This window comes from Euwallacea fornicatus, chromosome 13 (genome assembly GCF_040115645.1).
Source record: "Euwallacea fornicatus isolate EFF26 chromosome 13, ASM4011564v1, whole genome shotgun sequence".
NCBI classification, from domain to species: Eukaryota; Metazoa; Arthropoda; class Insecta; order Coleoptera; family Curculionidae; genus Euwallacea; species Euwallacea fornicatus.
In genome coordinates this window covers 3,217,425-3,239,956 of record NC_089553.1, presented here as the reverse complement: position 1 = coordinate 3,239,956, position 22,532 = coordinate 3,217,425, and the positions used below count along the sequence as shown (strand labels likewise).

Below are 22,532 nucleotides of genomic sequence, written 5' to 3'. Positions count from 1 at the left end.
TTAATCTATATCTAAGGACCTAAAACTACCCTCCATTCCTAATGTTCTCCTCGAATAGTTATCATTCGTTCTTTTCGATTCATCGACGGCCCACCTACTTTCGTCCATGAGATAGTCCTTGTGCTCCATTATCTTTCCCATCCACCATTTCTTTATATCTGAAACAGTCCCAACTGTTCCACCATACTCCACAGGCAGAAGATCTGGAGCTATGTATTCGTGAAGAGTGGTGTACTTGCCTACGTGAGTATGTATCTGAAAATCGTTCATTGAGGCTTATATAAAAAAATACTCAAAAGTAAGTACCATTTTTTTTACTTCGGGTTTCATAAAGGGTCGCATCAACTGCATGCATTTATCGAGAAAGGTTGGGACGTTCACAACATGAATTGATTTCAGATTTATGGGATGAGCTTCCTGAGAGATAAAGACAACTGTGAGAATGGGAATTATACACGGTGTTATTTAAATGTTTTTACAAAACTGCGTTTTGCGGAACTCATTTAAGAAATCCCAAAAATTTCGAGACACGAAAGTGTGACGCTCAGCTTGATATTGTTAAAGATTATTCTTTAGGACGAATCGGTTAAAAATTATCTGTAAAATCATGTTATCACCTTATTAGGAATGAAAATTTTTGAAATTACGAGGGTTAACTTCGAGGTGCGTATATAAAATTCTAAAATATTATCAGTTGCATTTTCGCAAGTGTATCGGTAATTAGTTAAAATTGGACAACATTGCAGAGATTTCTTAAATTAATTCCACAAAAAGCTATTTTTTTCCTAATTTAACCGATCTACTATCTACAGCCATTTAGGAGATAGCAATAATGCACATATTTAGAAACATACCTCGTATATGCTTAGAATTTTGTCATACCTGGGAGTAGAAAAAAAATTTCTTCTGAACCTGCAAGTTAACTTTACTTAGATGCTTCAGAGTGAAATTAGAAGTATCATATATCGGAATTTCGCCCTCAGGAATAGTTTCTTCTACGATCATTCTTATATCCGCCAGTATAAAGAAAGCCTTAATGGAATTCACGTAGTCATACTTTGCGACATCGGAACTGTTCATGCGGTAAATGAAAATTCTTTCGTTTGCTTCTCCTAGTTTTGGCATTGGAATGTAATCACTGTAAGTGGTCGTTTAAAGTAATTAATTATACATGGTGGCGCATCGAAGAGTTTCCCCTCATATTTCTTTTCTGATAAACAAATAAATAAAAATGTGCTCGGGCACTTAAACTTTAGACTTTAGGAGTGCACATTTTTTACATATTTCCACCCACTCTGCACTAACTCCATTGAAGGGGTGGCGGTCATCCCTAAAATCTGAATTGAAAAGGGGGAGAGTGATAAGTGATGTTTTGTTTTAAAGAAAATTGAATTCCCTTTGTTATGGGACTTTCGTAGCTGGAATCAATTGAATAGTTCGTGAGAAATAAATATGTGAAATTTAAAAATAACAAAATTGTTTACCATTCATGTTAATGAAGTACATTTTGAAAATGTTCACCTCCAACCTACATGCATGTAAGTATAGAGGCACCGTTCGAAATGTTCGTGAGCATTATGCAGTGAGTCGGAAGTTACTTGTTGGCACTTGTAGATTATTCGTTGCCTCAAGTCTTTTAAAGAATTGGGTTTGATCACATAAACTTTAGATTTCAAATGCTCCCACAAAAAAAGTCCAATGGTGAAAAATCAGGAGATCTTGCGGGCCATTCAACATATTCTCTTCTCCCAATCCATCTCCCTTTGCACCAAACAATGTGATAATAGCAGATTTTTTGAAGGATCAAGTGAAATTTCAAAATACTATATTAATATTATTTTTTGTGTATTTTATTTATTGATCAAATAATACAAGGAAGGTCCCATAACAAAGGGAATCCAATTCCCTTTGAAATACAACATCACTTGCCCCCCTTCCATTTAAGATATTAAGGGTGAGAGCCACCTCTTCGTAGGAATTGGAGCAGAAGTGGTGAAAATATATAAAAATATGTCCCCTTGATAACTAAGGTTTACGGGTCGGAACATAGCATCATTTATTCTTTTACAAGAAAAAGAACCTGAGTGGAAACTTTTCGATGTGCCACTTTTTTTATTGCATTAAATGACATTTAAGTACGGAAACTTAAAAAACACGTGGGGTTAAATCTAAGGATAACTCAAACTGATTTTTTTTATATGAAAAACTGTCAATTAAACCCAACTTAAGCGTGGCTTAGCCAAATTCCACGCAAACGACCCTTATTCCGGGCCAATTTTTCATAAGTTGCCTACACGTTTTGTGGCATATTAAACATTCAACTAATTTTTTTGAACATTTTTTTACAAATTTGAAACTTTTTCTTTTAGAATAAGTGAGTCTGCGCGGCCTTCGTGCCTGATGGCTCTGTTGCCCGCCGCGTGGATCGGCAATCAGTTGGCCAAATCGCAATTAAAATGACCAGTTATAATAATACCTATAACTTACAAATGTTCAAATGCAGATTGCAATTCGGGTGATGTGGGATCTCTGTTCGCAAATATTTCTGGAGCTTGAGATCTTAAGGTATAAAACAAGTCTATCAACGTTTTAGCTTGTTCTGGGCTGTACCTACAGGAGTGCAGAAATCTATTTAACAGCTTGTCGTCTGAAATATGTAAATACTATTTGAGAATATTTTCAAGCAAACGGTGATAACGGGCGATTATAAAAAGTGACCACTGTTATCAGTGGACGTGCCTCTAATGCTTAAACGCCTGTTTTTTTTATGATCACCCTATAGGAAGATTAATACTTTTATAGGCTTGTGGAGATATTGATTGAAAACTTACGAATGTTTTGTGGCAAATGTTGTTGCTTCGACAGCCATTCCTTGATAATATTTAAATAACCAGATTTTTCCAAAGAAGTCATTCTTTGTGTTTTGTGCACAGTTCGAATCTTCCCTGCCTCGTACTAACTACACTGAGAATTTTATTTACAATCAAAATAAGAGTTATGGTTAAAATTACCATGAAGCCGTTCAGCCGTTTCACTTTCACAAGCGTTTAGCGCTTTCTACTGTGTTTGATGTGATTCGAAATATTATTCCCATTATGAGTTACCGTTATCACATAGCGAATCAAGAATGAAATTTCCGATTATCCCGATACACGTAAAGTTCCTACTAAAAAGGCTCCTTCCTCTTAGAGTTGAAATCAAATTTCGACATTATTTTCTGAGTGCCAAGATCAAAATTCGCAAAAATTATTTCACCGTTAAAGGTCTTGTAAACTGTTTACCTGTCGCAGAAAAAAACTTGCAATTTGAGCAAATATAATTTTGGGCAGGTAACACTCACCCCCCTTTGCGTTTTTCGCATGGCGAGATGAAGATTGGACAACTGTGCTCATCACTGAAGAATTCAGGTTTGGTATTTATCCTGACTCTAGAAATGTGCGTGTGTGGAGAAAACCTAACAATAGAAATCGTCTCCGCAATGATGTTCAGAAAGTGCGTTTTTTTTTTAAGAAAAAACTATGGTCTAGAGAAGAACAGGTAACTGGGGAAAACTGACCTCATTCTGTTAGAGGTATTTTTGACTAACAGATCATACGTGGATCAAATTCTGAAACCTGTCGTTTTATATTCAGCAGCTATTTTTAGTTTAGATGCATGATAACTTTATTACATGAACGATAATGACACACCACAAGCGGCAAGAGTTGGGATGGAGTTTTTGGAGAACAACAATGTCGATGTATTACCATTGTCAGCACAGTTTCCGGGTCTAAACCCATTCAAGAACATTTAGGATATGCTTCAAAGAAGAGTTCTTCGCCTAGATGAGCCAAGAGACGGTAGAAGAACTCTTTTTTTGGATGGGGAGGGGGGTTGCTTCAAGAAGCATGAAATGAGATACCTCAATTCGACATCGATGATCTCATTCTGATCGTGTCACAAGACAATGCCAAATAAATTTAAATAATCCAGGAAGGTATACAAGTTATTCACCTATTGGTATTATTCTGTTTTGGCAAAATCTAATTTTGGGAATATTTTTTAACTTTTAGTTGGCGTATGTATGTACGGAATGGCGTCTTTCGGTACACGTATGAGATCTAGGCAAAACAGTAACGCATTCTATATGGTAAATCCCTATTGGCTATGACGTCACAGGTTTGCATCTCTGTTAGTTTGCCAATCAAATGGACGGGCGGAGATGCAACACGTCACATGATAGTCAATATTTATTTCCTTCATAGTGAAGTCACTTAAGTAGTGCCTAAAAGCGATACTAAATTTAACTTGAAAATAAATTTTAAACTAATCAAATTATATACAGGTTGTTCAATACAAAAACCGATGCACGTCATAAATCGATTGCCAACCCTCATGTTCAAAATACGTAGTTTTCAACGAGGAATTCTTCTTGAAAGACACGATAATTGTGTGGATGAACTGCAATCAGTATCTGGATCCAAGGGTAACCTACTCGTTAACGTTTAATAAAATTTTCAAGCCTAAACGCAAATAATGAAACTCTAAATAATAATGGCAACAGAACGCCGTGTCGCTAAATTTGTCGTATATTGGTCCGTTTTGATATTGCGCGTTCCCCATTCCGCCATTTTATTTTGTTATGATTAGTCTAGGTATTTATTTAAATACCATTAAATTTTTTGTCGTATTCTATTAAAGTTCCCAATTTACTGGAATTTTCTTTATCGCAAATTGTTTTTTTAAGAACAGATGCTAGTGTGAGTATACTCCACGTTTATTATTAGTATTTGTAAATATATCAAATCTGTGAAGCAGCTCGTGTAAGGAGCTCGTTACTTCTTTAATAAAGTATTTTGAACAGGAAAGGAACAACGGCTTTTTGATGCCATTGAATTCCGTCATAGAAGTATGTTTATTATACTTTTTAAATTTCATAGGTTGTGTATCCATTTTGTTATTTGTAGCGAGTAGGTGCGGCACAGCAAATACTGAAAATCTTACAACCGGCAACAACGTGAATTTCAACATAATGACGTGTATTGGTTTTCGTTTTATAAAACCTATAGAATAATATATCCGTTTTATGTGCCAGCGGCAGACAAAGTGCGCTTGTTAATATCGATACTTCAGTAACTGAGCTCACATGGTAACACAGCTCGACTGTCTAGTGTTGGAATAGCCGGTGTGGAGTTTTCTGGAATAAGATCAGTTAAACTATTTAACAGTGACATACACGCTATAGTATGCAGCACAGAGAACTGACATTAAAAGCACGAAAGAGCGACAGAAAGCAAACAGACGGGCAAGTAATTTGAAAAAAAAAAGTTTTTTGGGCTGGGTCGTTAGACATTATCGTCAAGGTATCGATATTCGAAACGTTTGATAACTATCGATATCAATTATTATCGATAGTTTTTCTACTCTAACACTTATGTTGGTGCTATGGGTTACGCCATTTTGTAAAATGAAATAATTTCTTTGGCTAATAGACGGTACACGTGTTGAAAGCGTTCCGTTTTCAAACATTTTTACACTTTATTCTTGCTTTTATTATTAAAATTGAAGTAAATTTGTGATAAAAAATGGTTTCCCGACATCGAGATCGTTCTAGAGAGAGGGACCGAGACCGTGACCGAGATAGGGACCGTGATCGTGATAGAGACCGAGACAGTCATCGTGATAGGAGGCATCGCTCCAGGGATCGGGATCGGGAAAGGCACAGAGACCGGGATAGAGAAAGGGACCGAGATCGGGATCGTGATCGAGACGGGTAAGTAATTTCGTAGACTCCAAAATCAGATTTTACTCCATTTTAAATGCCTCTTCAGTAGGTCCAGAGACAAGTACCGTGATAGAGAGAGGGATCGTGAACGTGAAAGAAGTCGTACCAGAAGTCCTTCAAGAAAAAGAGAACGAACACCTGCAGAGATTGATGCAGAGAAGCTTATCCAAGATACCTTAGCCACATTGGCAGCATCAAGAAGTTATGTCAACTTTTTGCAAGCACAAGGAGAAAATTCTAATCACTCTACTGGTAAGGTCATAGTTAGATTTATAAACTAGTCGGAATGTTTGAACTGATTTAACTGTTTTACACTATGTTAATTTTGTATTACTGTGTCTATAAACAGGCCTTTATATATTTAGGTATTAATATTAATTGCCAGATTCAGCGGAGTCAACAATAATGAAACTGTTGGAAATTCTGCTGAATGACAAACTATCTTACAAGTAAAATTCAATGGAAGTTGACACAATTTTTGTTTATTGGTACTTGTTCAGCTTTATTTTGTTCTTTGAATATGCACCTTAAAACTAGTGGGTTAAGAATAACATTCCGTAATCCACTTGCTAATATTACAAGTCATTTTACATTAAAATGTTTATACAATGCGTTTTTTTTTACTACAGGCAGTCAAGAAGACTCAGATGGTACAGCAGAGAAAAAACGTAAAAGAAGATCTAGATGGGGTGGAGGGGAACATGATAAAATTTTCATTCCGGGAATGCCTACAATTTTACCTTGCAACTTGAACAAAGAGCAGGAACAAGCATATTTGTGTAAGTGCCTATTTACTATTTCAATTACTGCTTCTAAATCAATTTATCATTTGTTTGTTATTTATAATATTGTTTTTTGTTGGTAAGTATATTTTGAGTTGACAGAATGTTTTGTTGTCTCAGTATATGACACCATATATTAGTATTTGCTTGGTGTAAAGACGAAGATAGTCTTCTGTACTAGTCTTTAAACCTGAATTTTCTAAACCTATTGATATTTTAGGATATTTACAGGTTGTATGTGGATATTATTCTTTTAACAATTGAAAAAATGATAGGTATAAAATATATATACTTTTTTAAAGGATGATATTCAAAAGTACAGAAATTGAAAAGGACGACTTGAAATTGAAACCTAAAATCTAAAATTGAGTAAAAAGGGTGCAATATCATGAAGCAAACAACAAGCCCCAACAGAAAAAAAACACTCTTCTGTTGCAAGACAACCAAGCAACAATAATGACCTTTGTATCTGCAAGAATATAAGAACAAAAAGTCAGCATTCAACAAAATGAAGAATGGGAAACTTCATAAAAAAAAGAAGCAGTACAGTTATTAAATGTTGCTGAATTAGATAATCAAAAAGTAGCACTTAGAAATAGAAGCACATGTTAACTACTAAGAAAGAGACATACACTGAAATAAAATTAGGAGCCACAATTATTAAAAGCCATTGCAAAAATCAACAATAGAAATAATAAGGAACAACGATAGTTTCAATTACAAAGAGAATAAACTAAATTATTTTATGATTTCTGAGGATAAATGGCATATCTCCCACTAATATCCTTGGAATTGGGATCCTTCAGTATATATTTTTTTTATAGTTATTAGTTGCTATAACTTGGTCTGGTATTGCAAGCATTAAACCATATATTTCAGGGCATAGCTCCTCACCTTATATGCCTTTATCTTATCTTTTTAGTCTTCTTTTACAATCTTGCTGCAATAAATCTGCTACAGTGCCTTCCTTCCCGCAGTTTCTCCTCCCATTACGTTTTATCCACATATTTTCTATTTTCAAGTGAGGTGTTTTTGATTCTGGTTAGAGTTAGTGGAATAAAGTTGTTATCTAGGACACATATGGTTTGGAAAATCAATTATCCTTATTATGAAAGTATCAGTTCTTATAGACTTTATTAGTTTGATGTGAAATTCGTGTACATCAATCAATTTTGGGCCACCATCAACATTTGAGGATATTCTTTATTGAATACATGAATTGAAGACATTTGGAATGTAGTTATTATTTTTCAATAAATGGCTTTTCTTATTGTTATATCGCTGCTTGTGACGTCGACTGCAAACCATTTCACTACTCTGAAAGAATATGTTAATGGCGTCATGGCGAATGTAATGATAGCTTTAAACAGATTTTGTAAATATAATAATCTATTAAATTATTAGGTTCAATCTGCTCAAACGCTTCCTTGAAATCTTGCTTGTTTGTTGTGTGATATAGTTTCACATTTACGCCCAATCCTAGATGTTTATACGTCTTCCATAGATGTATTGGGGTTAATATTTGTCCTGAGTGAACATTCTTCTACATCGTGGCTTCTCTTTTTCACATTCCTTTTGTTTAATTGGTACGTTTTCTTTCAAATGGTTCTCGATGCGACAATAAATGGCATTTTTTCGTAGAATTGGTAAACAGATTATGGGAAATTTGGACGGTAAAGTATTTGATTTATTTTGCAACTTAGGTATTTGTGGGTGACTGTAAATTGTTGATACCAGAAATTCTGAATACAATTAGGTTCTGAGATTTTCTTGTTACGATTTTTTTTACCATTGCTACTAATTCAGATTATGTTGATTAAACATCTTCTCGGCGTCTTGATGTGTTTGAAGCTCTTAGTTCGATTGTCGATCCACTTAGCCTATAAATTGTGATTAGTGGTTGTTTCTCAGATTTTGCAATAATCTAGTTACTATTATAATTATTATAAATTATTATAATAAATAAAGAGATGAGTGCATTAGTTAGTAACAGATTCTTATATTATTGATATGGATATTTAGGTTTTATCTTAAAATTAATGCATTTTAAAAATTTTTTATTTATTTGTAAAATGTTTCAATTGGAACACAATTTCTAACAAAAGGGCGCTTGCCCTCGCTAACCCGTTTCATTTCAGTGCAACTGCAAATTGAAGAAGTGAGTAGGAAACTACGTTCAGGAGACTTGGGCATTCCAGCTAATCCAGAACAAAGGTTGGTCTAAGGATATTGTTTATCAGGGGCACATCTACGAATGGTTCATTGGTGCCTGGCCACGTGAAAAAAAGCAGCCTAAATGTGGTTTGACAAGTTGACTTTGTTTTATTAATCTTCACTATTTCATTTTATATTTATCAGGTTTTTTTGTAGAAGAACTGCGTATCATTCATTTTTGAAGAATGAATTGCAAAAAACGCTAGTAAATACCTGATAAATTTGATTTGTGCCAGTGAATTATCCATCTATACCTCTTGAAATCTTGATTCCATTCATGGTCATTGGATTATTAGTAAAGATGGAAGGTGGCGGTTTTCACAAACCTGTGGCCAATATTCACGTCACAAATGATGCCGTTTTCAAAATTTTCATTACGCGTTTCGACCAACATTATGAATTTGATGAATCACTTCTCTTTAGATTATCTTTTTCCACGCAACTCCTATTCCTATGGTTTTCGACATAAATTAGTCAAATTTTTACTGTAAGCCAGAAGTTGATTTGGACGGTCTACACGTTAAATTTTAGTCAAATAAAAAATTTTTGATGATTTGTTGATGCGAAAAAACAAAAACTGTGCAGGAAATGCTCAAAAAAATCAACTTTCACATGCTATATCTTAGGAACTACGGGATTTCTAGCTCATGTTTTATGTCATATGGTTGGCCTAAAATACACTTCTCAATCAAAAGCTGGAATCTTGGTAATGCAAACTATATAAAGGTTAAATCTAAATAATAGTAAAAATTTATCCGCACGAAGCTAAATAAGCGCTTCTATTGTATTGTGGAAATTTTGAAACGTGCATCCTTTGTCTGAATGTTCCATATTTTATATGTAACTAAATATAGTTGATCCTTTAGAAAAATCATTCAAACCCTGTAGAATCTTTATGTGTTAATGAAAAATATCTGTTTCAGATTAAATAGATTTTTGTAGCCAAAAACAAGCCAACAAAGCTAATAATTTCAATTATTTTCAGGCCATAATTACCTTCACTTTTCAGGCAATAATGACAAACATTTATTTCCAGCCATAATTCTGTGGTGTTAGGGAAGAAGCCGGTATGCCTATTGATCTAATTGATTTTATCGGGTTCTGCCTTAGCACCACATAATTAATATTTTATCTTACAGCCAATAACAATTAATAACAAACTTTTATTCAGGAAACAGATTCGCAAGGAGTTGGGGAAAATATTGTTGACCACGTTTACATAACGAATATAGATCCTGTAGTTCCAGTAAGCGTAGTCAACAATAACCGAAAATTTTAGAATTAAGGATTGCACTGCTTTTGTCATGCAGTCGCTTCAAACTATTCGAAGAAGTGACTGACGGCATGAAGCGATGAGGGAGCAGAAATACATTTAAACATTTTCTTTCGACAGATCTCCATCTCCCGAACCCATTTACAGCAGCGATGGTAAACGGCTAAATACGCGAGAGTTCCGAACTAGGAAGAGATTGGAAGAGGAAAGGCACAATTTAGTTATGAAGATGCAGTCGATTAACCCTGACTTCAAACCTCCTACTGATTACAAGTAAGCTTTCGATGCTTAAGAACACACTTAGATTTCTATTTGATGGTTTTTAGACCTCCAGTAATTCGTGTGAGCGATAAAGTCATGATTCCTCAAGAAGAGCACCCGGAAATTAATTTTGTTGGGCTTCTGATCGGACCTAGAGGCAATACATTGAAAAGTAAGTTTTGCTTTTTGAATAATGCAATTATCTTACGTCTGTATACTTTGAATTCTAGCAATGGAAAAGGAAACCGGGGCAAAAATCATTATCAGAGGTAAAGGTAGTGTCAAAGAAGGAAAAGTTGGCAGAAAAGATGGCCAACCATTACCAGGTGAAGACGAACCATTGCACGCTTACATAACCGCTACCAATCCAGAGTGTGTGAAAAAGGCAGTTGAAAGAGTAAGTTTTGTTTTAGACATGTCGAATGGCAACAAGAGTTTTGGCGTTAATTAGATCAAAGAAGTCATCAGGCAAGGAGTGGAAGTGCCGGAAAATCAAAACGATTTAAGAAGGATGCAGCTACGCGAGTTAGCCCAATTAAATGGAACTTTGAGGGAGAATGACGGATTGCGATGCAGCAACTGTGGCGCAAGTGATCACAAGTCGTGGCTGGTAAATACAAATTATACTTCCAGTATACTATTTACTCCGTTAATTATCAAGTTACACATGATGCTTTAACCATCTTTCGGGGCTGAACACCTCTGACTGACAACATAATTTTTACTGATAAATACATTCTTAAAACTTAACACTGTATATTATGTGTATGTTATTACTCAAAGTTGTATATATATTTTAGTGCCCGGATAAACCAAATGTTACTAACAACATTGTGTGTTCGGGCTGTGGTGCCGCCGGACACATTGCCAAGGACTGCCGATCCAAGAGACCAGGTTTAGGAGGACCTCCGATGGAAGGTGGCGACATAACAAAAATAGATGAGGGTAAGAGAAACGTTCAATATTTTCTAAATTGTTGTGGTAGCAAATACCAATCGATATAATTTTTCGCCCGTGGGCTTCTAGATCAGTTTTTTTTTCAATCTTTTTGCTTATCTTCTCTGTTTCGTATTGACATTCTATGGCCTTCGGCCGTCTTGTACATGTGGTTATCCATCCATTCGTTAAACATTCTCTACGTCACTTTGGTGTACGGTTATCGATATCCAAATAAACTTAAAATGATGTTATAACACCATCTTTCGGGGCTGAAGTATTTATGACTGATACTTTAACGTTTACTGATTACATTTCCCCGTTCGGATATCGTCCTGTATTTGCCAATGTAATATCTAACATTGTGGTTTTATTTCCAGAGTACATGTCTCTGATGGCGGAATTGGGAGAAGGGCCGCCACCTCCGACTGTAGGTAAGCAAAAACCATTAACTATAACCCAAAAAGGATCTTTTAAATTAAAGAGATACAGCATCAGCTAAATTTGGGCGAATATTCACAATTCAGTGTTATTTTAATTTTCGTTCCGCTTTAAGATTGGATAAATTTCGGACATTTACGGAAATATCCGTGAAGTGATGGAAAAGTTTACTTTTCAATGTAAAAAACTGACTGAAAATGGCTAGTTCTAGCTACTTAATATATGTAGTATATTTATATCATTATGAGTTTGGAAAAAAATATTTTTTCAATTGAATATTTGATTACTATAAACACATGATGTTTTATACCATCTTTCGGGTCTGAGATCTGAATGACTGACAGCATAACCCTTTCTGAATTTTTCTCAACATTTGGGATTTACCGAATGTGGTTAAGACGGATACAACGTATGTAATATTTTGCAGCAGACAACATGCCGAAACGTGCACCTTCCTTTAACATTTTTGCGCCGCAAACAGCGCCCCGGCCACTGATGGCGCCTCCAATAAGCGCCCCTATGGCGCCTCCTCCTTGGGCTGGTCCCTGGGGTCCGATTTCTCAAATGACGCCCGGAATTCCACCCCCACCACCTCCCCCCGGTAAGTATACTTTCCTCTCGAAAATGCCAGAGATTCGAACTAATTTAATGCGATCGAGAGTGAGATTTTATATTTTTCAGGGTCGGTTGGGAGTTCACCGCCACCGTTGATGTCCTCATGGGCTGCCCAGCCACCGCCGCCGGGGGCTTCGCAATGGCCGGCTTCAGGTAGGATTACGTATTATTTTTTTTAATTGCGACTACCGAGGATTCTTTACCACAGCACCTCCGCCATTTTGGCCTGCTCCATCAGCAGCAATGTCCACCTCCGTACCGCCCCCTCCCCCGGGCTTTGACGTCACTAGTTTGTTAACTGCGCCCCCTCCCCCGCCACCTTCTAGTTAAGCTTGAATTGTCAAACTTTAGGATTTACTATAAATAGAATGCTACGGCATTGAAAGATTGATTTAGTTTTAATGGAATTATTGGGGTTCGGTTAGGTTTTATTTACGCATTACCATACAAAGTGACCGTAACGAGCATACACATCATTGGATGTCCTTTCGCACTTACCTGATGACGCAAGTAAGTATAATACTTATACACAAAGCAATGGATAGAAAACTGGTTCGTGTAAAGGGCCTTAATACAAATGGATTGTTTAGTTTAAAATTTGTCTTTCGTTCGCTGATTAGTTCAGAGCAGGCAATGACCTTGGAAATCATCTTAAAAAGTGCGGAAAAACTTTATACTTAAAAAAAAATTAATTGAAAATGCATATATATTTTGTCTCCACGATGATTTTTATCTTTTCAAGTAAATGCGATAGGCCATGTAGCAACGCACGGAGGATTCGCAATGTAGTGGACAGGTGCGCATAGAGGACCACTAAATATGTCGAGTTTTGAATACAAAAGTATACATATATACATATGAGTATACATTATATACAAAAGTACATTTAAAATCAGAAAAATACGCTTCTTCCTATTATTCAATAATATATAGGTTGTTCCATTTAAAAATGTACGTATGGTCAGTTTGTAATAGATGACGACTTTGTACATGACTTATTTTTCGATAGATTCGGTTTAGGAATATTCGTATTTATGACAAAACTTTATATGCAAAATTTCCGGTGGTTTTGTGAGATATTTGGCCGTTACTCGCGAATGTCTGTTGATTTGGGCTGGAGCGGGAAAGGTTCATCTCTAATCGTACAATTGTGAATTAGATAGCTATTAAAGTAATTGTTTTCAATTTTCCTGTGACTAAAAGAGTAAGGAGTAACCATTTGATGTTAGAGTATTTATTGTGAAGTGCTGTATAAAAGATAAAGAATAAAATGATCAGTCATACCTACATGTTCTCATTTTACTCGTGTTCTAATATGAGCTACTGAATGCTTCATGAATAGCCTAAAGGGATTCAATTTTTTATTGTAGATGAGCCCGATGGTCTGAGAAAAATGCTTTTGCTAATAATGAATATTCGTGTTACGAAAAGAGACTTTATCTCCTTACTAAAGGAAAATAAGGTTGAGCTTGTTCGGAAACGGCCTTTCTTTACTTTTTTATGCTACCATCTACAATGAAATTGAATACCAATACGAGATTAATCGAATACCATTTGGCATGTGAGTAACCTTGAACCAGTTCTATGAATTAAAATTTTTTTAACTCATTTTTGGTTTACTACCGGTTTATTTCCCACGAGCCTTGAATGTAATCCTCCGCGTTTTACTCGATGAATTTATTGCAAATTTAATACAGTCCACGTACTCTACAAACATCGTGTTTAAACTCAATTATTACTATTTTGCTGCCTCAACAGGAACTGTATTATGACCATTAAATAAGAAGTTACACTGGAAATCATTAACCCCAAAACCCTGAAATTAACATCGAAGAATCCTCCCGCAGAGAGACAAGGAATATGCGAGTAACTTTGGAATGCAAAGTTAGTCAGCTCTTCTTGCACCAACTTTTGGTCATTGTTCTTTGGTTGAAATGGCACTTTATTTAACAAGTAGAAACAGATTCTTGTGGTTTTTTCCCCCTCTTTAGTCACCTGTTCCCCGTAGAATGCGAACAAGAAAGATTGCGCCTGTAATTTACTCATTGTAACTGTACATAATGGATTATTTGTTACTCACCATACTAGCAAAAATCCAGAAGCCAATGATCCCCATGAAGACTGCCCATTTCTGCTTTTCCTCCTCACTCCTTGGGGTGACATAGAAATCGATAATGAAGGTCACTTTCGCCAAAATATTCGCTATGCTGAACACTACCGTGGACAAAATGATTCTACCAAACATTTCATTGAATCGTTTGACCAGTTTGCACAGATCGTAGTGCATCACCCTAAAAGTCCTCACACTGTAGAAATGCTCAGAGTTCAGAATGAAACTGAGATGCGATTCAACCTCGTTCTCGTGCTTTGGGTTGGTGTTCGTTTTCAAAAAATTTTCAGTTTTATATTCCAGCAGCTCGTTCAGCTCCGAAAACCTCAATTCCAGTTTTCTGGCTAACGCCAACAGCAACAACAGGACTAAGTTGTAAAGGTAGAACTGCACGTCGCTGAAGATGAGGTACTTGTACGTATCCCATCCGAAATTAATGAGAAAAAAACAGGCATCGAACGTAATTAGGCTGCCAATACAAATATTGCAGATCAGGAAATTTCTCCAAAAGTGGTGCTTCTTCATTGCAAGCAATGGCCCTAATAACTTGTTTCCTTCAGGATACAAGCTGGTAAAGAACTGGAAGAAATTTCTACCGTTTTTTGGCAAATAGAGTATGACGATGAGTATGCTTGCAGTCAGGCAAAAGTCGGCGACATGCTCTGCTATTTTAACGGCTACGTGCTGATTTGGAAAATTCTTCGGCTTACCCAGCAGGGAGTAACTATGCCCGACCAGCACTGAAACTGAACGTAAATTCGTGCTCAGGAAATCGATTTCTCAGTCTCTGCTTACCTAATAGAAACACAGTTAAAGGAAACACAACTTGCTTTTTTTCTAATAATAAGAACATTTCCTTGACGTAGTAGTACTGCATGTGATGCTGCCTTTCCTTGAACATGTGAATCCTTTCTGACGGTTGTACTTTGTTGTTTTTAGACATCTTCCTGGGCCTCCATTTAATTTCATATTAGTCTTTTTAAGCTCCTAACATGCATGTATAATTACGACGCACTTACACATACACTTCATAATAATAATAATTAAACGACACTGAGTTGTTATGCAAAGCTCCGACGAAAGAAAGACACTTCCAAATGGGAACTAACCGAAAAGCGTCTCGCCTTCCTTTAATTCTTTCGTTGCATGTTACCACAGACGTATCTTTTATCTTTTAATTAAGGAGTGACCATTTTCGGGTGCCTATTTACATAAAAAGTAAAGAATTTATTATACAAAGAAATAAAAGTAGGGCAAATTGTTCTATATTTCTATTCAGCATATTTTCAATCTTGTGCGCTTTTGGTTCGTAATTTGCACTTAAGAAAGGAAATAAAGTTAGGTGGTGAACGTAATCAGTTTTCGTTGGGAGAAACTATTAATCGGCCTGATAAAGCACGAATATAGGATTTTAAGGAAAATTGATCGATGCAATACTGGGTGGCACACAGGAAAATTTTCCACTCAGATTTTTTTCCCGAAATACTTCATAATGTTGGCGGACATTTTCAACCCTTTCTTCATTGACACAAGTAGCAAGAAATTTTGTTATCTTACAATGCACAACTTTATCTCTCACGAACTACTCAATCGATTCTAACGAGGAAGGTCCCATAACGAAGAAAAGCCAATTGCCTTTAAAATAAGACATCCCACTCCTCCCTTTCCAGCTAAAAATTTAAAGGCGGCAACCACCCCTTCATGAGGGGATAGAACAGAGAGGGTGCAAATATGTAAAAAATGTGTCCTCCTGAAAACTAAGATTTACGTGTTCGAGTATATTTTCATTTACTTGTTTACAAGAAAAAAACCTCAGTGGAAACTTTTTGGTGGGTCACCTTGTACACAAAGGCTAACTGGAAAACTCAAAAGTGGCAAGGTACAAGGAGCACCTTAAGAAGGATTGGAGATTTAATGTCGGCCGATTTAACATAGACACGCGATGCACACGTATATCTATGTCGATTGAACTTTCAACCGGCCCAAAATCTGTAGTACATGGAGGCCTCTACTATTTATGCTAAATAAATTATGAAATGAACTAACTGGATAAATTACTTTTCCATCAGTAACGAAACAAATTCTGGTACTTTAATCTTTTTTATATACACTTTTTTTTCCTAAATTCAGTTTTTCTGTTGTTTGCTCTTGCGAGGGTATACTGAAAGGTGAGGCTTAGAACAGAGATTGAAGATCAGTTTGTCATATTCCCTGGCTCATTTGTGCCTAACAACGTTAAATTGCTTTGGACATACATCCTGCATCAAAACAGCCACTGAATAAGCTTCTGGGGTCACTAAAGTACAACTATAATTAAAACAATATTGCTGATATATTGCATACCATTGTATTCAGTCAATGCAATTAACGTCAGACTTACACTGAGAGATCACAATAAATAAATTATATTACTTAATCGCATGCACGTGTCCACGCACATCTAACATAACTATGATAAAATCATCTCAAAAAGTAGGAAAAACACTTTACGCCAAATGGATCGAAAATGTTTATTTACATCTTGATCTCCATCACCGACTCAATGGGTTTGCGACCGGCGGGTGTTGTGTTATTTTTACGACCCACCACTCACAAAAACGGGTCGCAAAGTAAAAATAACGCCTGTTAATCCTTTAACTGTCTTTGATCAAATAACCAAGAACATTGTACGTATGTAATTGTATTAACTAACTACAACGTAATAGTTATTGACGCGTGGAGAACTGAAAGATTACGCCCGCGACCGAATTTTAAAGCCCGATGCGAAGCAGAAGGCCTTTATTCGGTCAAATAACCAGGTAATCGTTCTTTCTACTCGTGGTACGTATAACGTCCTACATGCAAATCATATATTTTTTTATCTTCTACGTGCAAGAAGAATATTATACGTAGTTATCTGATTAAAGGTCATCGAAAAATTAACAGGCGTTACTTGTAGTTTACAGGACCTTGCCAGGATCCACAGGCATTATTGTAGCTTAACGACCCGTTGCCAGTGACGGAAAAAACAACACCCGCTGGCCGTAAACTTATGCTTTACAATTAAGTTGTAAACAAACAGTTTCGATCCGTTTCTGTGTAAATAATTATATGTTCTAAAAAGAGGTCTCGAATACAATAGGCTTGCCATTTTCGTCAAACTGCCTGGGCTTCAGCACGAGTCTCTTTTCCCCGTTGCTATCGCACAATTCATCAGCAGGGACATTTCCGTCCAATATGTATAGCATTGAATCGGACAGTTTATCAAATCTGGAAGCGGACACATCATCCTCGTTCACGTCCTCCGTGCTAGCGCAGGACTGAAAATCATCCGAACGACTCGAAAACATAGAATCCGTAGGACTATCGGACGTCAGTATGTCCCTGCCACTCAGGTACTGCTTGAAAGTATCGCTCAATGTTCTTGGACTGTCCGTCTTATTCATCTTTGGTTTCGGAATTTGTTCAACGCTTAATGCCACAACACTTTTAGATTTCCCGAAAGGCTTTGTTGCATTGTCTTGTATCCAGAAAACATCACAGGAATTGGAAGAATCCTCTTCTTTTAAATGCGTAAGCGTCGAATTCATTTTTGCCAGGTTGTTTATATTGGTACGGGAAAGCAGCAGAACCGGTTTTCTGCTACGGGGAGTCATCATGGTTTCCTATTAAAAATTGGGCATAAAATAGATAACGACATTGCGCTTAAGGCAAATAGAAGTATCGAATACACACTGATGACTTGCCACGAGGCATACACAAGCGTTTGTAAAGCCAAATTAGCAAAGCGAGCGTACAAAAATGGTACTACCTGCATAGCCCTGGACATCTGCTGCGCTGACCTGGTAATTGGAGACATACTTTTTTTTCCCTGATCCTCTGGAGTGAAAACATCGCTAGTCCGAGTTACGACGTAAGCGGGGGTACTAGTTAAATACTGGCCTGAGAATTCCGAAGAACCCCCTGTTGAGAAAACACCAATAGCCAATTTCATCCAAAGCTCACATAGTGGTTCGAACGCAATAATGAGTAAATCACGTGCGGGCTTTAAATTTGTAAAAAAATCGTGACAACCGGAACGACCCGGTATATGGCGAAAATATGATTTAATCATATCACGACGTTACTCAAATAACCTGAACAGGATTCTTCCATTATTTAGTATTAATGTAAATGCCAATTCTTATTAACATCGATTTTGATTTGAAAATTTCGAACATTTTTGACCTGCGAATCATATTTAAAACAACTGCAATCTTCAATTACACGGTTGCCATAACTTCTAACAAAATAGCGATTGGAACATGCGCACTTCAACAACATGACACAACGCAAATAGACTGGTAACTACGCATTGTGGAATTTTTTAAATTAAGTGGAATTTACACTCATACCTATACTTATGTCGGAGTCGCTTTTACTCCGAGGTCGTTCAATAGGAGTACAATGAGAACTCTTCAACTTCTTCGCTAAACGATCTTCATCTTCAGAGCTGCTATCAAAATTATGACAGAAAAGTCGTCCTCGCGAAGACGATTTATGATGCAAATGAGGACTCTAAAATGGACAGAACGAAAGTTGCATGCTGAAGAAGGGGGAAGCAAAGATTGTAGGCATCTTTAGATGTGAAAATGCATGGCAAAAATAAGCGAAAGCTCATAAATCACACAATAAAAGGCTTACGTCCAACATTTCTTCACTGCTAGAGTTCTTCAAATGTAAAAATCCACGTCTTTTGACGCCCTTCGAGATTTTCTTTTGGAACATGTGTTTTTTTAATGAATTTCCAAAGCCTTTGCTGCTCTTAGGTGCGGAGCTTCTCACAACTTGTAGAGGAGTTCCCTGAGAATAATAGCATGTATTTTCAAAATGTTCAATTCAAAGGTGACGATTGTATTTACATGTCCATTTTGTTTGTTAAATAACTTGACCAGTTTCCGTTTCTTTGAGCTTTCCGGTAAGCTTTGGATGTGCGCATAAAGTTCCGCAAGAGCAGAATCGGTCACATTTTCTTCGTTTTCTTTCGCTGTCATCTTATTGTCGACAAAAGTGAATACTGTATGTGCGGCCCCTATTAATGCAATTACCAGGGTTAAATGACCGAATCTGTTAGTTACACTAAACGAACCCTTCACAGATTCATTCAACCCCGCTGCTCGCCAGTGGTTTCGCAGATCTATCATTAATGCAGAAGGAACGTCAAATAATTCAGGATACTTTTTAATCATAAAAGCTACAACCCCAAATAGCATTTGAGAATCTTTTAGCAGACTCTCTGGAGCTAACTTCCTGGGACATAATAGGTGCGGAGTGAATACTTTAGCTAAGTTCTCTGCAGACATTCTGTTACTGGTTTCATTACTAGCGACCAGATGCAAGCACTCAAAGATGTTTTCAAGTAGATCTCTGTTCTCCTTTGGTAACAACAGCAACAGTAATTGCATGATTTGTAACATTTTGGATTCATATGCAGGATCACCTAATCTAGTAAATCAGACTTCTTTAAATAAACAATCCTTTAAATATCTGAGCCTTACTTAGGTGAATCTGCTATTTGACAATACAATGGAAAATGAAAATCAGTGGTTAGCGGTTCATGCAAATCAGCTAAGAAGCCTTTTAATACTGAAGCACAATCATGAACAGTGAACCCTTCAAAACTTATATTAATATTACTGCTTTGGTTTAATAAAGTCTTCAGTTCATTTTGTCTTTCTACTGAGCCGGTTCGTCTAAATATTCCTTCAGCTTTTACATCTGAAATATTGCATTAATGGGTAAAGCTTGGATATTGTTAGTACAGGAAATTGCACATACTATTCTCTTGTTTAAGAAAGCTTATCAGTTGCTGGATTTGACTTTTCACATCGTCAATTAAATTACAAGTTTCATGATGTGGTTTATTCTTCAGTTTCTTACTGAATATTAAATGCCACTTCTTTATTTTTACTTTTTCGGATAAGCATTCACTCCTAAAAAATATATAAAAAGATGCTGCAATTTTACGCATCAATACGCGGTTAGGGCATGACAATGGCATTGATGTCTAACTAGTTAGGAAGGAAGTAATCTAGCTGAGCAAACCTTGATAGTTGAACGTAATGTTACCTACCAGGTGTTGTCCTTATTTTATTTATTAAATGACTTTAGTGAATCCTCATAAGCACAAAAATTTCTGTTTAACTGTCATTCTCAATGAATTAGTGGCTTAAATCATTTTAAAAAACAATAATTAGCAGATAAACAATTTCTGCAAAACCACTATATGCTATTTTCTGAATTATGGGCAAATTAACTAAAACATTTTAAATAAGTGATGATTTTGGAGGTTGTGAGCTGGGAATGTATGCTCCTAAGGTACAACAAAAAGAACATATTTTCCATAATGGTTACCTATAAGTAAATATAGATATATAAGGGAAATGAAAGCAGGCCTAAAGGAAAAAAGAAATCATGATATTGTTGTAACAAATTTGAGAAAAAACAAGAGAACTTTGTAGTAGAATAGTACCAATTTCAATTTCATTGTAATCAGGCACTGAATCCTGAATTTTTAAAATGTACCTTCCTGGAAATGTTCTTTTAATTAAATTTATGAATTATTAGGCTGAAGCATGATTACAGTGAATTTTGGTACACATTTTTCTCTTACAACATATTTATGGGATGTTTCTTCTGTGATAACAGGGGCATCTGGCATAACCATTTATTATAGATTAATCAAGTTTCACATTATTCAAGCTGGAAAGTCGGTAGAGGCAGGAACTATTACCAACACAGCACGGTTTTTCTTTTTGCAATGCTCAAGTTTGCCAATTCAGACATATTAATCACTTAAATTTAATAAATGTCTGTTGGATGGTTCAAGATTTAAATATGTAACTACTTGGGTAAAAGTGTTACAGCTGGGTAGTCTTTATGAGTAATTATCATCATACCTAAATCTTAAATTTAAGTGCATACTTACTCCTCCATAGTCATGTCAAGCAGAAAAGATAAATGCATTTTGAGCAGAACATAATATTGTTCATTGTGCTCCTTCTTAAAAACTTCAACAAATTCATTGTCTTTGATATTACTTGTGGCCGGGATAGGAGCTAACATTGGTAAATTATGAGAAAACTGTGGCACACTATTAGTTATTGAAATTTGCTCCTGAAAACGGAATTTCAGATTAAATAGAGTCAGAATTTCGTTAACGGTTCCTGAAGGCTTGAAAGAAGCCACATTTTCCCAGATTTTTTTTACTGTATTTTCTTTCCTTCATTATTGATTTCATGTTTATTTATTTATTTTTTAAAACTTCCTACCTGATTCTTTTTAATTTCCCTGAATATTTAAATTAATAAAATATATTCAGTGTTTAAATAATTTTGAATATTTTTAAGTTAATTTAGCCGTTGACATGTTATGTGACAGTGACTCATTGGTTCTTTTTTTTTCCTGAATTGCGATGGCCTCTCGTCACAGCACTAATGTTCAGCCGAGTGTATAATGAGTGACACCATGCACGTGTGAACATGACCCATTTAAAACCGTTGGAATTGAAATTCTTTCAAGAACATCTCTAGATTCAAAAATTAAAAGTACATTAAAAATAAAATACGGAAACGCATGTCTCTGACTGCCATTTAGCGTTGATAATCAAAACACAATAACCTGACCATTGCCTTTGGCTAATCCTCTACAGTATCTTAAAGTGGCACTAAGAAATGGAAAACTAGTGATGTTAAGGCTGTCAATAGTATAATGGACCATAATATAAGATGTGGTTAACGAGGAAATACCTCGATAACTTCAGCTAAGATCTTTCACTATGCGAATATTTTAAGTGTATTGGTGGAATCGGTTCCAGTTCTTATCTTTCTCTTTTTGCTTCTTTTCTTTCTTGCGTTGAACAGAATTAAATTAAGTTTAAATTATTTGGTCGATCAGCGTTGCTCTCAATTTCATTAAATTGTTAAAAAGTTTGGCCGTTTCGTTAGTTATGTGTTTACGCTATTCGCTACTCCAACGAAAGTAAAGATTGGTCAGCATTTTCAGCAGTCTTGAAATCCTCCTTGAATCTTAGATCCAATGGTAATAAAATTCTTGTTAATTGACAGAAATAGTTTCCTTCTGGACTCAGGCTAACAAGCTATTCGGGACCAGTAAGAG

At 36.0% G+C, this 22,532-nt stretch overlaps 4 protein-coding genes across 11 annotated transcripts; 1 reads left to right on the top strand and 3 right to left on the bottom strand.

The window, feature by feature from the left end:
* Nucleotides 1-5,224, bottom strand: LOC136343020 (alpha-tocopherol transfer protein-like). 4 transcript variants are annotated; one of them, XM_066289381.1, is made up of 7 exons: nucleotides 3,341-3,769; nucleotides 3,012-3,281; nucleotides 2,832-2,964; nucleotides 2,488-2,647; nucleotides 883-1,138; nucleotides 307-417; nucleotides 1-255 (listed from the first exon to the last, which is right to left on the bottom strand). In XM_066289381.1, exons 3-7 carry the CDS (start codon nucleotides 2,911-2,913, stop codon nucleotides 1-3), a joined length of 864 nt encoding a protein of 287 aa, XP_066145478.1. In that variant the 5' UTR covers nucleotides 2,914-2,964; nucleotides 3,012-3,281; nucleotides 3,341-3,769. The 4 variants fall into 4 exon arrangements, with proteins under 4 accessions (XP_066145478.1, XP_066145477.1, XP_066145480.1 ...); XM_066289380.1 differs by having other exon boundaries at nucleotides 2,832-2,959; XM_066289383.1 differs by lacking the exons at nucleotides 3,012-3,281; nucleotides 3,341-3,769 and adding an exon at nucleotides 5,126-5,224 and having other exon boundaries at nucleotides 2,832-2,959.
* SF1 (splicing factor 1) lies at nucleotides 5,144-13,573 on the top strand. 2 transcript variants are annotated; one of them, XM_066289332.1, is made up of 14 exons: nucleotides 5,144-5,284; nucleotides 5,594-5,752; nucleotides 5,811-6,016; nucleotides 6,394-6,543; nucleotides 8,685-8,760; nucleotides 10,154-10,306; nucleotides 10,360-10,466; nucleotides 10,525-10,691; nucleotides 10,746-10,904; nucleotides 11,095-11,239; nucleotides 11,611-11,664; nucleotides 12,099-12,272; nucleotides 12,353-12,439; nucleotides 12,495-13,573. In XM_066289332.1, exons 1-14 carry the CDS (start codon nucleotides 5,226-5,228, stop codon nucleotides 12,614-12,616), a joined length of 1,818 nt encoding a protein of 605 aa, XP_066145429.1. In that variant the 5' UTR covers nucleotides 5,144-5,225; the 3' UTR covers nucleotides 12,617-13,573. The 2 variants fall into 2 exon arrangements, with proteins under 2 accessions (XP_066145429.1, XP_066145430.1); XM_066289333.1 differs by lacking the exon at nucleotides 5,144-5,284 and having other exon boundaries at nucleotides 5,814-6,016.
* On the bottom strand, nucleotides 13,505-15,767 carry LOC136343009 (uncharacterized). The gene is made up of 3 exons (XM_066289362.1): nucleotides 15,192-15,767; nucleotides 14,367-15,142; nucleotides 13,505-14,317 (listed from the first exon to the last, which is right to left on the bottom strand). Exons 1-3 carry the CDS (start codon nucleotides 15,337-15,339, stop codon nucleotides 14,015-14,017), a joined length of 1,227 nt encoding a protein of 408 aa, XP_066145459.1. The 5' UTR covers nucleotides 15,340-15,767; the 3' UTR covers nucleotides 13,505-14,014.
* Nucleotides 15,768-16,724: 957 nt separating this feature from the next.
* Nucleotides 16,725-22,449, bottom strand: RhoGAP54D (Rho GTPase activating protein at 54D). Of its 4 annotated transcripts, XM_066289326.1 has the most exons (10): nucleotides 21,686-22,438; nucleotides 21,343-21,530; nucleotides 20,193-20,347; nucleotides 19,913-20,132; nucleotides 19,504-19,859; nucleotides 19,277-19,446; nucleotides 19,059-19,217; nucleotides 18,770-18,932; nucleotides 18,187-18,338; nucleotides 16,725-18,040 (listed from the first exon to the last, which is right to left on the bottom strand). In XM_066289326.1, the coding sequence occupies exons 2-10, from the start codon at nucleotides 21,477-21,479 to the stop codon at nucleotides 17,492-17,494; spliced, it is 2,061 nt and encodes a 686-aa protein (XP_066145423.1). In that variant the 5' UTR covers nucleotides 21,480-21,530; nucleotides 21,686-22,438; the 3' UTR covers nucleotides 16,725-17,491. The 4 variants fall into 4 exon arrangements, with proteins under 4 accessions (XP_066145423.1, XP_066145421.1, XP_066145422.1 ...); XM_066289324.1 differs by having other exon boundaries at nucleotides 19,277-19,859; nucleotides 21,686-22,443; XM_066289325.1 differs by lacking the exon at nucleotides 21,686-22,438 and having other exon boundaries at nucleotides 19,277-19,859; nucleotides 21,343-21,666.
* Between the last annotated feature and the right edge of the window lie 83 nt (nucleotides 22,450-22,532).

What these genes read in the sequence shown, in the direction of transcription:
- LOC136343020 (XM_066289383.1), bottom strand. Translation starts at nt 2,913, where the DNA reads ATGACTTCTTTGGAAAAATCTGGTTATTTAAATATTATCAAGGAATGG. An exon ending in CAATCTGCATTTGAACATTT is followed by an intron (nt 1,139 to 2,487) that starts GTAAGTTATAGG and finishes GACCACTTACAG; the next exon opens with TGATTACATTCCAATGCCAA. An exon ending in AACCCGAAGTAAAAAAAATG is followed by an intron (nt 256 to 306) that starts GTACTTACTTTT and finishes AACGATTTTCAG; the next exon opens with ATACATACTCACGTAGGCAA.
- SF1 (XM_066289332.1), top strand. Translation starts at nt 5,226, where the DNA reads ATGCAGCACAGAGAACTGACATTAAAAGCACGAAAGAGCGACAGAAAG. An exon ending in GCAGGAACAAGCATATTTGT is followed by an intron (nt 6,544 to 8,684) that starts GTAAGTGCCTAT and finishes GTTTCATTTCAG; the next exon opens with TGCAACTGCAAATTGAAGAA. An exon ending in GTGATCACAAGTCGTGGCTG is followed by an intron (nt 10,905 to 11,094) that starts GTAAATACAAAT and finishes TATATATTTTAG; the next exon opens with TGCCCGGATAAACCAAATGT.
- LOC136343009 (XM_066289362.1), bottom strand. Translation starts at nt 15,339, where the DNA reads ATGTCTAAAAACAACAAAGTACAACCGTCAGAAAGGATTCACATGTTC. An exon ending in TTTAACTGTGTTTCTATTAG is followed by an intron (nt 15,143 to 15,191) that starts GTAAGCAGAGAC and finishes ATTTACGTTCAG; the next exon opens with TTTCAGTGCTGGTCGGGCAT. An exon ending in TCTGGATTTTTGCTAGTATG is followed by an intron (nt 14,318 to 14,366) that starts GTGAGTAACAAA and finishes AGTAAATTACAG; the next exon opens with GCGCAATCTTTCTTGTTCGC.
- RhoGAP54D (XM_066289324.1), bottom strand. Translation starts at nt 21,479, where the DNA reads ATGTTAGCTCCTATCCCGGCCACAAGTAATATCAAAGACAATGAATTT. An exon ending in CTTGACATGACTATGGAGGA is followed by an intron (nt 20,348 to 21,342) that starts GTAAGTATGCAC and finishes TATATTTTTTAG; the next exon opens with GAGTGAATGCTTATCCGAAA. An exon ending in TTAACAAACAAAATGGACAT is followed by an intron (nt 19,218 to 19,276) that starts GTAAATACAATC and finishes TATTATTCTCAG; the next exon opens with GGAACTCCTCTACAAGTTGT.